At 45.6% G+C, this 16,064-nt stretch overlaps 1 protein-coding gene across 2 annotated transcripts in view; it reads right to left on the bottom strand.

Moving 5' to 3' along the window:
• gabrb2a (gamma-aminobutyric acid type A receptor subunit beta2a) overlaps positions 1–16,064 on the bottom strand; it is a gene marked incomplete at both ends in the record, with an annotated part of 83,959 nt that overhangs the window by 13,251 nt on the left and 54,644 nt on the right. For both annotated transcript variants that reach the window (XM_079503398.1, XM_079503399.1), the window contains one exon: positions 7,380–7,462. In XM_079503398.1, the coding sequence (XP_079359524.1) occupies positions 7,380–7,462 (83 nt within the window). The remainder of the gene's footprint in view (positions 1–7,379; positions 7,463–16,064) is intronic.

Raw genomic sequence — 16,064 nt, 5'->3', positions numbered from 1 at the left:
ACGGGAATAGCTGTATAGACACAGAAAAGTGTCTGAAAGGGGCTTTCAAGGAGGCCTAAACAAATTGGTCATCAAATTATTGGCTTCGGAATGCGACAAAAACCAAACAAAAATATCCATGAATTCAAGGCTTCATGGGGTGTGTATTTGTTACAAAATAAGTTTTGGGTAAACTACTCCTTTAGCAAATACAGGAGGTTCCTTATTACCACTTTCACCCAGGCATGGGCGACTACAATTTCACGCGCACAATTGAGACAGTGCCACCACTTCTGGTCCGGGAGAATGGTGTACTCCAGCTGTCAATGTAATCCATATGAGAGGTATCGTAATTTCACTGGTTGATTACTGAGGCTGTAGCGATTTGTTTTGTTCTAATAAAGTGTCCCATATGTTTGATTAGTCATCTCAATGTCACTATACATGCCATTTCAATATACAACAATTTACAATTTAGGCATTTAGCAGACGCTCTTAATCCAGGGCGTACTGTAAGCAAGAACAACACATGGTAATACATCAAATACATAAAAAAATAGTCATCAAGAATCATAAGGAAGCTAAGAACCTAGCATTTGTCTAACAGTAGTAAAACTGTACAGTACAGCTATGAGTATACTGTACACTATAGAGTGCTACAGTATGTCTATAGTATGTCTACATAAAATGCTATATCTAAGTCACAGGCGTACGCCTGTAATGTCGCCGAGGCTAGGGCAAGTGCTACGGCAAGTGCTACGGGCTAAGATGTAGTCTGAAGAGTTTACTACGGCGCAAGATTGGGAGTGAGTCTGCAGTTCTGATTGCAATGGGAAGTGGATTCCATAGTTTTGGAGCCGGAAGGGAGAAGAGTTTGGGACACGTGGAGCGTTGTCCCTGCGTTTTTAGCGAAGGTACATCCAGCCTCCCTTCGTCGGCTGATCCAAGCATGTGGGAGGGTTTGTAGGGTCCGATTGGACTTGCAGGATATGGGGGTGCCATACCTTTGGTTGCTTTGAAGGCTAGCATCAGAGTTTTGTACTCTGTGCAGGCAGCGACCGGCAGCCAATGGAGGGAGAGGAGAACGGGGGAGACATGTGAGATTTTTGGCTGGTTGAAGACCAAGTGAGCTGCAGCATTTTGGATCAATTGGAGATTAAACTGGAGAGGTTTAAGTGTCCATGCCTGTAGACTTTGAAGATATGGGGGTGCCATATACTAGTTAGGCGGGAAATTGATGTAATAGTTCAGTTGGTGATAAAAGTATGACATTGGGCACAGATGACCTTCATATGACCCTAATTGATAATGCCACGCAGAATTCCTCCATTTTACAAGATGGCCGCCAGTTTGCAATTGGACCTAGGCCTACACATTTTGGACTATAGGCCTATCACTTTGCTAAATTGCTGGGGCTGTAAATGTTTGATTTGACCCTCATTTTGATATACTGTAAGTTTGTTTGATATAATATGTTCTGGACGTAGCCTATTTCTACCGCGTAACAAAATAACATTAGGTTCCAATATGGTGGCATGTTTTCCAATATGGCTGCACATAAATCTGCTCATGGTTGAGCAGATGATGCATCCCATACATCATATGTGCTGTATCCCATGCAACATACAGTATGTGCTTTATATCCCAGGCATCGCCACATCCCGTGCATCACATGCTGATTGCGCTGCATCCCAGGTATCACATGCATCTCTTTGTTCTGTGTTCCATTTCACACCGATGATAACAGGCAACACAACCTATTTAGACAACATTGATTGATTGATTGATTGATTGATTGATTGATTGATTGATTGATTGAAAGATGTATTAACAGATTGGAGAATTACAGTACATTTCAAGCACAACTCAATACAAAACTGTGGACGACACCATAAAGCATTACACTTGTTTACAATAGGGTCCACCATGTTCAATTCATCATAACATTTAGAGACGTACAAATATACACTTCTATATAGCCAAAAACAGGAAATCATCATAGAGGAGGTGAAAAGGGATGAAAAACATATACAGTGAGGGGAAAAGGGGGTGGGTGGGGGAATCAGATTTTACGGGGGCCAGTTTTGAATTACAGCCGTCCGTATAGGTGCCCTTTGACAAACAAGGGACTAAATTATTTTCGCTCCTATGCCACCAAAATGTGGAACGCCCTACCAACAGTCATTAAGACATGTGAATCCCTTGACTCCTTCAAAACCGATCTCAAAGGGCACCTACGGACGGCTGCAATTCGAAACTGGCCCCCGTAAAATCTGAATCCCCCCCCCCCCTTTTTCCCCTCACTGTATGTTTCTTTTCCCTTTTTACCTCCTTTATGATGAATTCCTGTTCTTTGACTATATAGTAGTGTCTATCTGTACGTCTCTAAATGTTTTGATGAATTGAACATGGTGGACCCTCTTGTAAACAAGTAGTAGCCTTGCCGAGCCATGAGGCCCATAGCGCAGGAGCCTATCTCCTGTTTCTGTAGCATGAGGCAGCTTGATGTACAAGTACACCCCCTGGACATGACGCTAGTATGTCGCAGGGACTTACCCCCAATCCAACCCTTGATGCTGAGTGCCAAGCAGGGAGGCACTGGGTCCCATTTTTTGAGTCTTTGGTATGACCCGACTGGGGATTGAACCCCAGCCTCCCAGTCCCAGGGCGGACACTCAACCACAAGGCCACTGATCTGGTTGTAAACAAGTGTAATGCTTAATTGGGTCGTCCACTCACAGTTAACAGTCTTTGTATTGAGTTTGTGCTTGAAATGTACTGTAATTCTGCAAACTGTTAATAAATATTTCAATCAATCAATCAATGAGAGCGCATTTGAAGGAGTCAAGGGATTCGCATGTCGTAATGACTGTTGGTAGGGCGTTCCACATTTTGGTGGCATTAATAATTAAACCCTGAACCTGTGACGTGTGTATGTGTGTGTGTGTATATATATATATATATATATTATTTTCTTTTTTTTCCTTTTTTTTCCCAAGCGAGATTTAAAGGACCACTTCACCACCAACCTATCTTCATATAGGTCCTCACTAATAATCATGAAAGAATGGTGCAATTGTTTTCTACTCGGTCTGTGTCTCATAGGAGGGCTGTGTCTCATAGGAGGGCTGTGTCTCATAAGAGGGCTGTGGGCAGTTCAGAAACCGTCCTCCAGTGACATCATCGATGGGGAATACAAGCTAATAGAAACTGCAGGCTTTCTAGTCCTGAAAAGTTGGAAGCCATCGTTCTCACGATAATGAAAATCTAAACATTTTTGTAAAAACAATCTTGTTTAAAAAGAAATCTGTCTAATGATGATGTCACTGGTTTCTAAACTGCCCACAGCCCTCCTATGAGACAGACTGAGTAGAAAAAAATCGTGCCATGATTATTAGTGAGGACCTATTAGATGAAGATAGGTTGAAATGTGGTGAAGTGGTCCTTTAACACAATCAGTGCCGGAAGTTCCCAGAAAGACATGGCCGCTTTTACTCGGAAACCCACGACCCGGAAACAATCCACTAAAAAAAGTTTACGTTACATAGCTAGCTTACATTGCGATCGTTTTAATTTATACGACATATGATCCAAAAAGCGTTCATATTTTGCGGGAGAGACGGATGAGGAGCAGAAATGAAGCGCCAGTATATCGATCCGTTCAACACCACGGAGAGCGCCCTGGATTAGGAGAGACGAGTCATTCTTTCCGCCGTGCTAACGGCTAAGGCAATGGTAAGATAACAATTGCCTAGACTGCAGCATACGGTAGCCGAAACGCGAACTGACAAATAAAAAAAGGAAAAAATTCAGAATATTCTTATCTCGCCCCGTATCATTGAGGATGCGCTAAGACGTGTGAGGACGTCGGATGTACGCGTCGATTGGGACCCCTAGGACGTGTGACGACGTCCTATGTACGGAAACGGTTAAGAAAGATTAAGAACAGAATGGAAGTCACAGGAGCAGGAGCGGCTGCAATGGAACCGGAGTGCAGCCGAGGTGCATGTGGCGCTCTACAAGAGCCTGGGAAAACGGACATCAAATGCGTTGCCTGCCCCACCCCACCCCCTACTTTATCTACATGAACATCCTGGCTAGTGCAACCCAGCATCACCCCAATTAGCAGCTCAAGTCCACCATGCTGGACGTTTTTATGTGTAGCACTGATCAGCCGAGAGGGACCTCAGTTACAGGGAGGAGAGGAGAGAAGAGAGGAGAATAAAGGTCCCTGCACACTGGACACGTTTTCCATCGGTTTTCCGAAAAACGCGTCCAGTGTGCAAGCACCTTAACAGGGTAGAATAGAGGAGAGGGGTATAGAGGAGAATAGGGAGAGGAGAAGAAGAATCAGGAAGGATTTATTTGTCACTACTCATACAGATACAAGAAGCGAAATGCAATTTTGTGAGGTCTAAGTAGTGTGCTAACAACAATGACAATAGTAATGATAACAAATAAAAACTATAAGATACAGTAAGATTACAAAATAAGAAGTATCCAACAGTACCCATATCCCTTTAGCTGTAGAAAAACATGTTTATACACTACAGTGTGTGTGTGTGTGTGTGTGTGTGTGTGTGTGTGTGTGTGTGTGTGTGTGTGTGTGTGTGTGTGTGTGTGTGTGTGTGTGTGTGTGTGTGTGTGTGTGCGCGCGCGCGTGCGTGTAGTGTAAGTAGCAATAAAGAAGAGGAGAGGAGAGGAGAGGAGAGGAGAGGAGAGGAGAGGAGAGGAGAGGAGGGGAGTGCAGAGAGATGGGATAGAGAGGAGAGGAGGTCACCATGGCCTCTATGTTGCTGCTCACTCAGTTTGCATCAAAGTCCATTAGTTTTGGTCCACTGTCTCTCGCTTCGAACATTGTACATTTTCAGACAGAAGTCTGTTCACCTATTACATCACTGGACTCGTGTAGAGATTCCCAACAGAGAGACATCGAGAGATCGAGGCAGCGCGCAAGATATGGCACTACAACAGTATGTGTGCAGGATGGGTGTATTTGCATGCTTATGGAGAAATCAATGTTTGCTCAATGCATGCTCATGTCACACCTCTGACCTGAAGCCTCATTTACACATTGTGTAATTCACTTGAAAATCTATCGAGCAGGGGTGTAGTGGAGGGGAAGCTCAGGGGAGCGACACTCCCCTAACTTCTTAGCATATTCTGGGGAGAACATTGGCCAACGTAGCAGCTTGTTGTAGATCGGCTATTTTTGGCAAAGACACTTGGGTTTAGAGGGAAATAAGCATAATAGATGCGCTCCCCCACTTCTAAAAGTAGCGCGACACCCCTGGTGAGCGTCATGGTCGTATGGCGGAACATATGAATGAGCCATAAGCTGCGGTACTGAGTGGCTTATAAACAGCCATCCACCAGGGTTTCCGCAGTTCTGTTGGTTAAAAATACATCAAGTTTATCAAGGGAAGTGCGAGTTCTCCGGGCTCATTAGTCTGAATAAAACAGCATGCTCTGGCATGAAGCCAGTTCAATGTTCAAGCCGTCGCCAGTTAATCCATATGAGAGCAGATACTGCCTGCTGATCAAAACTGGTGCCTGTGTGAGCCGCACAAGTGTGTGTGTGTGTGTGTGTGTGTGTGTGTGTGTGTGTGTGTGTGTGTGTGTGTGTGTGTGTGTGTGTGTGTGTGTGTGTGTGTGTGTGTGTGTGTGTGTTGTGTGTGTGTGTGTGTGTGTGTGTGTGTGTGTGTGTGTGACAGAGCAGGGAAAAAAGGAGCCAGAGTGATGGAGAGAGATAAAAAGGCTGGCAGAAAAAAGAGAGGGGGGAGGAGATGAGATGGGGGAAGATTGAAAAAGTGAGCGAGAGAGAGAGTGCTAGAGAGACAGAGAGAGAGATATGAGATGAGATCAGAATAGATGAGATGAGATGAGATGAGATGAGATGAGATGAGATGAGATGAGATGAGATGAGATGAGATGAGATGAGATGAGATGACAGCACAATAGTAGAGAAGTGTTTTCTGACCCACCCTGTGTTAATTGACCCGTGGGGGTCTCCTGTGTTAATTGACCCGTGGGGGTCTCCTGTGTTAATTGACCCGTGGGGGTCTCCTGTGTTAATTGACCCGTGGGGGTCTCCATTTTTACACACTCTGAGTTCAATTAGCACCGAGCAGCACAAGCAGTGTGCCTGTGCTGTGTGCTCAGCGCTGCTGCCGGCAACAGTGCACACTGTACACTGTGACAGTGTGAACAAACCGGGACTCCTGCACCCTTACACCACATCCCAGCCCCAGAATACATGCCTCCACCCCTCCACCCTAGACCTAGTCTCTTGAGAAAGACTGTTGACTCCATCAAATTCAAAGGAAAAGAGGGCGGTGTTTTTCCTTTATTTTTTGATCATGGGTTCTCAGATTGCCCCTAGACCTTACATCACATCCCAGCTCCAGAATACATGCATGTCTCCACCCTAAACTCTACACCGCATCCCAGCCCCATAACGTTGCTGTCGGGCAGATTTGTCCCCCCATAAATTAATCATACGAGCGTCATACAAGTACAAGTGTCACAAAAAAGTAGTCGATCTACAAACGGGTTGCGATGCGCATCGTTTTGAGCTGGTAGATCGGTTATTTATGGCTTTTTTTATTTGAATTTTTGACATAAGAGGTTTCCACTCGACAGCAATGATAATCCATGTCTCCAGGGACGCACATGAAACACAGAGAGACCCTCGTCTTTCTCCCTTATGTTCCTCTCTATCTCTCTCTCTTTCTCTCTCACTCTCTCACAGCCGACTCATGAACACTACATTACGTGCAGTAGCCTAATTACAAGAAATCCGTCCTTAAGCCCATAGGGCTGTGCAGTCAGGGGCTACTTTAGGGGCCGGTCCAAGATGCCCTCCAAGGGAAGATGTTACCTCCACCTACCTGCCAAACAACCCCCCCCCCCCCCACACACACACACACACACTAACACACACACACACACACACACACACACACACACACACACACACACACACACACACACACACACACACACACACACACACACACACACACACACACACACACACTCACACTCACTCACACACTCACACAATACCACCGAGCACTAAATACCGCCACCACAGCTTTTGGATTGGCCGCAGACGCAACCGAAATAATTAGGCTGGATGTTATCAATCACCGAGCCATTAGTGATGTGTGTGTATTTTTATCTCTCCGACATCGTGGCTATCGCTCCCATCAGCTTCTCTCAGCGTTTCTTCACACACACAGAGAGATCCAGACACTCCCACCGCAAACACTGGGGGGCGCTACTGAGCATCAAATCCAGCAATGGAGGGTTGGGCCTAGTTAGTATGGGGGAATGTATCTGTTCCTCAACTCTGTGTGCGTGCGTGCGTGCGTGCGTGCGTGCATTTGTGTACTTACAGCTCTCGATCTCCAGGGTGCAGTTTTGCTCATCTAGAGGGTACCGCCTCAGGTCCATCATGCAAGCTGCTGTGGTGGTTATCCTACACACGCGCACGAGCACGCACACGCACACACACGCGCACACGCACACACGCGCACACACACACAACAACAACAATCAACAACAGTGACACCAGTGCAAATAAAAACCTGCCCATTGCAAATAATCTGCATTAATAAGCAGTCAAAATTGGAACTTTTTGTTCCAAGTAATGAATTCTATTACTTGTGTCACTTTCACAAAACACAAAAGTATAATATGAAATGTTAGAGGGGAGGCTAAATGGAATGTGATGACAGCCACAATCATGTTATTAGAATTAAAATAATATTTTAGCAGCCTACATTTCAATGCCATGATGAAACATAAACAACTCAGTGCCCATCTGGACAGTTTGTATATGCATTATCATAGAGTGCATGAATTCGTTAGAAGCTAAACAAAAAAGAAAATATATATACATTTTTGTGTTAAATAAACAACAGTTTCTTAAAGTAACGTGTTACTTGACAGCAATTGAAATATTATCCAACTTTAAGAGTGCGGTCACACCAAAATGTATTCTGTCTATGCTGCGTTTTTGAAAATCTGCAAATGGCAACAAAGTGCTGTGCTACAGGTCACTTTGTGAGTGACCTGTAGACCATGATCAGGGCCCGTTTACTAGCATTAAAACGTCTCAGTTTCCTGAGATATAAGATGCACGTCACGCACGCACGCACGCACGCACGCACGCACGCACGCACGCACGCACGCACGCACGCACGCACGCACGCACGCACGCACGCACGCACACACACACACACACACACACACACACACACACACACACACACACACACACACACACACACACACACACACACACACACACACACACACACACACACACACACACACCACCAGGCCGAAGGCATGGGGAGAGAGTATGGTTTGCACTCCGTCTGTTTGTGTGTCCGTGTGTCCATCCGTCCATCCAGAACGGCCTGTTATAGCGCCACCAGCAGGCCAACTTTTGAAAAACAAATGTTTTGATATTATTCCTCCAGATTCTGTCCAAAAATCCCGCAAATCGTTATACACTATCTCTATAGTCATGTGTTCTAGACAGATCTGTCGGATATTTCATATTCCATCCTAATTGGCTAACAATGGCTTCCAAAGTTTGCAGGATTGGCCCGTTTTGAACAAAAAGCCTCAAATCAGCAGTGTGCAATTTACGTGAAATCTTTCACAGACTTTCCTACTAGGCTGAGGAATATATCCCACCCTTTTCACATTGGCCTGTTATAGCGCCACCAACAGGTGGATTTTTGCAAAACTGATTTTTGAAAGAAAATGCCTCAAATCATCCAATTGCCATCCAAGGCGTGAAAAGAAATGGCACCCTTTTCACATTGGCCTATTATAGCGCCACCAGGAGGCCACAACCTGACCTGCCCTGGTGGAGACCTGTGCCCCGGGCACTTTATCTAGTTTTCTTTTTTGAGGGGCCCTCCTATATTCAGCTATAGTGTCCTAACACAAACATTAAATGCCATTGACAATGCATGGAGAATTTACATCATGTTTAGACGAGCAAATCGGCAATTTCGTCTTAACACAAACATTAAATGCCATTGACAATGAATGGAGAATTTACGTCATACAGTATGTAGACGAGCAAATCGACATCTTACGTCATGATGATGTACGATGATAAGAGCGGCCCTCACTTCACATGGGTGTGTTTTTGAGGGGCGCTAGCCCCTCCTATATACAGCTTTTGTCATATGTAGACGAGCAAATCGGCTAACCAATCACATAAATTCAGTTGTTCATGAGATGACATATGATGATGTATAATGATAAGAGCGCCCCTCACTTCATACGGGTGTGATTTTTACAATCGATTGTTCCCCAAAAAAAAAAAAAAAATCCCCAAAGTCGATGATTATTCAAGGTTTCATTATATATTTGACAGCTATAGTGCAATGTGCATGAATGAGGCACACACACCAAGGAGAGACACGTTCCTTGTTATTATTCCCCGTTAGCTTTACTGTTGTTAATCCTGCACTGCGAGAATTCTTTGTTTTGTTTTTTTCACCAAGAAGGAATGTGAACAAACTTCATGAATTCAAGGGGGTGAACTATTCCTTTCAATCAGCCATGGGATCGCCCAGGCTATGGTCTACGTTTGTGGGGACTGTGATTGGTGTCACGCTGGGCAAGACCTACGCTGTAGACGGTATCATTTTTTTGGGGGCGGAAGTTGCGGGATTTTGGCGGAAGTACCGCTCAAGGAAATGATCAGTGTCTATTTCCAAACGCACCCTGGGTTTACGAAAAGACCTGACCCTGTGCCGCATGTGGAAGCATGCCTCCCCTAAAACGGCACCCAGAGCCGGAGGAAGTAAGTAAGCCTTGCCAAGCCATGAGGCCCATAGGACAAGAGCCTATCTCCTGTTTGTGTAGCGTGAAGTGAAGTACACCCCCTGGCCATTATGTACAAGTACACACCCTGTGCATTATGTACAAGTACACCCCCTGGACATGACGCTAGTATGTTGCAAGAACTTACCCCAATCCAACCCTTGATGCTGAGTGCCAAGCAGGGAGGGGTATGACCCGGCCGGGGATCAAACCCGACCTCCCAGTCCCACTGCGGACATTCTAACCACAAGAACACTGCGCTGGTCAGAGCCGGAGGAGTCATCTCTATGGCCGTGTACCCCCACCCCCTCCCAATTAAGCAATATTACATGAGGGTGTGCATTATCGTGATAATTAGCATGGTGATGCATTCAGGAACGAGGTCGGGAAGTGCCAATAATCACAGTAAAGCCACCTAAGTGTAATATTGCGATTATACAACAGTTACCATAAAAATAAAATATATACATTTGTATTCATATTGTGGGGCATTTTGCCTTTTCTGCAAGTGTTATCTCTGTTTTCCTATCGTCTGCAGCTCCGATCCAGAGACAGATTAGTCCAGAGTAGACCCAACATTAAGATGGGTGTGTGACTAGACAACTTTTCCCAAACTGAACACATAGAGAAACAAAACTTAACTGTTAGCTCAATCTCATTGTAATTAAGATATTGAATAGAACGTCAATCTTTTTTTAATGCCAGATTTAGAGCTATTATACGTCTGCCAACTTCTCATGCAAAAGCCTATAGCTGCTTATAGCACTTGGATTGTTTTTTCCCCACAGTTGCTTGCCTGGTTTTTGGAGGTTGGTTAGCTTATTTCTGTCATGACAGTTGCCACCACTGGCAACAACCCATAACATCCCATCGTCTGCATGGCATGGCTAGTCGAGCAGTTCTGATTGGCTGCCTCGTCTCCAGCCATGTTGCCTCAGCGGAGCGCAGCTAAAAAGTGCCGTAACGTCAGCAGCAGACCCGACCCGCTGATTTAATGGCTAACAGACAGTAATACATTTGGCTGAAACTGACACAGAGGCAGTTATAGCGGACCCCCGCAGATAATAATAATGCAGCTGGTAATTAATTTATTTAATCAATTTGTGCTTGTTTGAAGCATATAGTAAGGTTTGGATGGTGGTGAATCCATGCAACCATGATGGAACCAGCAGGATTGAGCTGTAAAGTGTGGTGAGCCAAGCAGAGATTTAAGTCAGAGCTCTGAAGGTGCTGCCACATCATTGGGATACCAACTGATTCCTTCCTTCCCTGGAGACGAGGAGTGAGGAGCCCACTACTGAGAGAAGGGACCAGTCCAGTGATCCAGACCCTGTCTACAAACAGATCATTCACACAGTCTCATAAAAATGAGCTAGATGTCCCAGTGGGACATGCAGTGGGACCTCGAAGGGAGACGCTCGTGAGGCATCCGTACTAGATGCCTGAACCAAGGCTGGCTCCTTTCCAAGTGAAGGAGCAGCGCCCTACTCTTCTCACCGTATAGCCTATCTAAGGGAGATGGCAGCCACCCGTCTGAAAAAACTCATTTCGGCCACTTGTATCCACAGCCTTATTCTTTCAGTCATGACCCCACACTTCATGACCGGAAACTTTTTATGTTTTTGAGTGGCCTCAGCTTTGTGTTAATGTCTGTCTGTCTGTTCGCTGTGATTGGCCTACTTTCCTGGGACATGGTGTTTGATGATTTAGCGGTCTAAAACACTGGGACATGGTGTTTGATGATTTAGCGGTCTAAAACACTGGAGTCTTGTCTAATAACACTTGGTATACATCCTTCATACAGCCAGTACCATTTGGTACATTGACCACTTGGTACAGCATGACAAGGTGATTGACAGTATGAAGAGGTGATTGACAGCATGGCAAGGTGATTGACAGCATGACAAGGTGATTGACAGCATGGCAAGGTGATTGACAGTATGACAAGGTGATTGACAGCATGGCAAGGTGATTGACAGCATGACAAGGTGATTGATAGTATGACAAGGGGATTGATCAGCTGGATTCCTGTGGCTACATTCTCATGTGTGCACTCCATAAAGACACGCCTCCCAGATGTAGATCTCATTATTAGTATGATTCCAGCAACAACTTTTTGCCAAACTTTGCAGTGTGTCTGTTTTCACCTTCATGAGGGGGAAAGCTCTCTAGCTCCCTCATACACATGCACAGTAAAATCCCGAATGTCATCTTATCAATTTGTTACTCAGATAGTGTACAAATGTAACAAAATGGACCCAAAAGGGTGCTGTTTTTATATGTTCTTGTGTTCTTATGACTGCTGTTGCTGTCATTTCCCTGTATATAGGTCCACATTGCAGATCTGTCTGACACAGATATGAGGAGCCGTTGCATGTGAGACTTGCACTGTAATTTTACTTTACGTCTAGAGGGTTCACTGCAAGCGACAGACTTCCTGCCACATGCACGACAAGTTGGTCAGAGCTGAGACAGGCTGGCATCCCGTGCTAAGCCCCAGAGGCAGGAGAGACAGACACACAACTGGTGACCGTGACAACAGGGGACAGGACACGAGTCTATACCAGCATCATCTCACACACCTCAGGGTTCATTTAACTCTGAGAGTGTAACAATTGACCTGTAAGGGTCACATTAACACTGAGGATTTACCTGTGTAGGGAAAAACACACATACTGTACAGAGTCACACTGATTGATATTGAACATGATAACATTAACGATAATTGGAGGCCCGTGGGTGAATTCTCCGTATAGGTTGGAGAATCAGTCATAACCTTGTCAAAGATGGTTCTCTCTCTCTCTCTCTTTCTCTCTGGTTCTTACATAACAGCCAGTTAGTGGGGCCACAGTGCACTGGGGGATTAAACAGCCAGTTAGTGGGGCCACAGTGCACTGGGGGATTAACAGCCAGTTAGTGGGGCCACAGTGCACTGGGGGATTGACAGCCAGTTAGTGGGGCCACAGTGCACTGGGGGATTGACAGCCAGTTAGTGGGGCCACAGTGCACTGGGGGATTAAACAGCCAGTTAGTGGGGCCACAGTGCACTGGGGGATTAACAGCCAGTTAGTGGGGCCACAGTGCACTGGGGGATTGACAGCCAGTTAGTGGGGCCACAGTGCACTGGGGGATTAAACAGTGGAGTTTTAACTGCTGTCCCAGTTTACACCCCTCTACTGTACTGTATGTCGCTCCACAACCTATTGGACTGCTATATGCTCACCATCCAGTCAGTCATTCAACCTATTGGACTGCTATATGCTCACCATCCAGTCAGTCATTCAACCTATTGGACTGCTATATGCTCACCATCCATCCAGTCATTCAACCTATTGGACTGCTATATGCTCACCATCCAGTCATTCAACCTATTGGACTGCTATATGCTCACCATCCAGTCAGTCATTCAACCTATTGGACTGCTATATGCTCACCATCCAGTCATTCAACCTATTGGACTGCTATATGCTCACCATCCAGTCAGTCATTCAACCTATTGGACTGCTATATGCTCACCATCCAGTCATTCAACCTATTGGACTGATATATGCTCACCATCCAGTCAGTCAGTCAACCTATTGGACTGCTATATGCTCACCATCCAGTCATTCAACCTATTGGACTGCTATATGCTCACCATCCAGTCATTCAACCTATTGGACTGATATATGCTCACCATCCAGTCAGTCAGTCAACCTATTGGACTGCTATATGCTCACCATCCAGTCAGTCATTCAACCTATTGGACTGCTATATGCTCACCATCCAGTCATTCAACCTATTGGACTGCTATATGCTCACCATCCAGTCATTCAACCTATTGGACTGATATATGCTCACCATCCAGTCAGTCAGTCAACCTATTGGACTGCTATATGCTCACCATCCAGTCAGTCATTCAGTTGCCATTTCTGCCATAATCACCACAGGAAGCACGGGGGGATATGGAAACAAGGCCAAAATGGCAGGGGTAAAAATAACAGCCTATTTATAGACCCCTTCCATCATCAGCTATGGAGTCTTGAAGCTTTTTGTCTGAGGAGAGACGCTGTATGTGTGAGACTGCATGTCATGAATACACAACCCATGGGCGCCCGCTGGCCTAGCAGTCCAGGCGTATACCACACACACACACACACACACACACACACACACACACATCATCCTACTGTAATAAAATCACACCCGTGTGAACTGAGTGGTGTAAGGTCTGTCTGACGTAATGAAATCATGTCTGACGTAATAAAATCACACCCGGGTGTGATTTCATTACCTGGCTTTGTTTGTGCAGAAAAAATGAGCATGGTTGCTATGTTCACCCTGTTCACCCGGGTGTGATTTCATTACGTCATTACAACAGGGTGAACATAGCAACCATGCTCATTTTTTCTGCACAAAAAAGCCAGTTGTAGGAGTGGTTTACACCACTCAAAAAAGCCAATGTATCCTGTTAAAATACAGGATCAGGAATTCTCGGTCTCTTTCTCTCCATTGAAGGATGAGTATAGTTAGACATCAGCAGTGATTACACCTGTTTATTTACATGCAACGCATTCTTCTCCCATCACACAGACGCTGCGTTCCACCGGACTACATCTATTCAACACAGACGCTGCGTTCCACCGGACTACATCTATTCAACACAGACGCTGCGTTCCACCGGACTACATCTATTCATTCTTCTCCCATCACACAGACGCTGCGTTCCACCGGACTACATCTATTCAACACAGACGCTGCGTTCCACCGGACTACATCTATTCAAACAAAGATTGCACTGTGTTGGAGCTAATAGGACATGGAAGTCTAAACGACCCCCGCCCCTTTCCTCCACACGCATGGTCGCTCTCACAGTTCATCCCATGCTGTGTGTGCGTGCGTGCGTGCGTGCGTGCGTGCGTGCGTGCGTGCGTGCGTGCGTGCGTGCGTGCCCCCTAAGGCAGCCTATGCACCTTTATTCCAAATGACCTTGTTTACGGACGAAACACAACAACCACCATGAATACTGGGACAGAATCTCATTTGGAGACAGAGCTCCAGAAATATAAACACACCGAGGTGAGGCTCATCATTGGTCTTTGATTAATCTGACACATTGAAGAAAATAATTTAACAGCTAAGTGAATACATTCAGAATCCATGCAATTCTACATGCAATTCTACAGTGTATGATTTACACTTATGATGCTGCCAGAGTTGGCCAATCACAGCAGGGATTTTCTAACTGTGGTGGGATCATAATAACGCATCACGGAGATCCAAGCGGGAAAAAGCAACAAAAACAGCCAGTCAAAGTGTGTGAGGGGGGGGGGGGGGGGGGGGGGGGATTGTGACATCACAGATCTGTGAGAGTGGTGGTGTCGAATCGTACTGACGCCCATGGGTACGTCCTCCACTTGCATTGAAGTCATCCAGGATTGCCAGGAAGTTGTGCGCCGAGACGCCTCGGACCGCTGACGCAAGGTCCTCATAGAACTTCTCCACCTCCTCAGATGGTGCGTGAGTACACAACTATGACTGTTGTTACCGGAGAACTCTGCGATAAGGATCCTATGGATCCGGTGTGATGGTAAACCTGACAGAGGGCCTTACGCACCAGAGAACCCAGCATTAGCCCTATGCCAACTGTTGCAGCCTGGGCCTTGTTTTGCCACGCAGATGAAATGATGAACGTGCATCTCTCCACTCTGCGGTACACAATCCGGTCTTTAGTGTGCACTCTTCCTGGATCTCCACTCACTGTTCCTCAGCACAGTGTGCTAGCTCCACCAATCTAGCTTCTTCTCTCACTGTACATGCGTTGAAGATTACCATTATGAATGGTCTCCGCCCGCGACAACACAAGAGTGCATTATACGTGGTGCTGTGATCGGATAGGACCCCCCCTTGCGGGTTTACGGTCCTGTCGTCATGATGTCCTCCGGGAGGAGGACCAGAACCACTGTCCACCACTCCCGCCACTGGAAGTATAGGACTTGGGATGACTGTTTTCCATAGTTGGCTTTTCTATGCTGATTATTTACCCATTCTGGATAAAACACCAAAAACCCCTTTTGGTGTTTTAAGCATTATGTTATACTTTAGCTATTGAAAAATACCAGATCTACAAGCTTATAGCGCGGAGTGCCGCGTTACGAGCTTGTAGGTCTGCTATTTTTTTTAAATCGTGAAAATGTGGCACAAATCTTTGAATATATATTCGAGCGAACATTTTTAACTCAATTATT

Source organism: Electrona antarctica (assembly GCF_951216825.1).
Source record: "Electrona antarctica genome assembly, chromosome: 1".
Classification (NCBI taxonomy): domain Eukaryota; kingdom Metazoa; phylum Chordata; class Actinopteri; order Myctophiformes; family Myctophidae; genus Electrona; species Electrona antarctica.
Note: the sequence above shows the minus strand (reverse complement) of the source record. Positions and strands in the feature narration are given on the sequence as shown.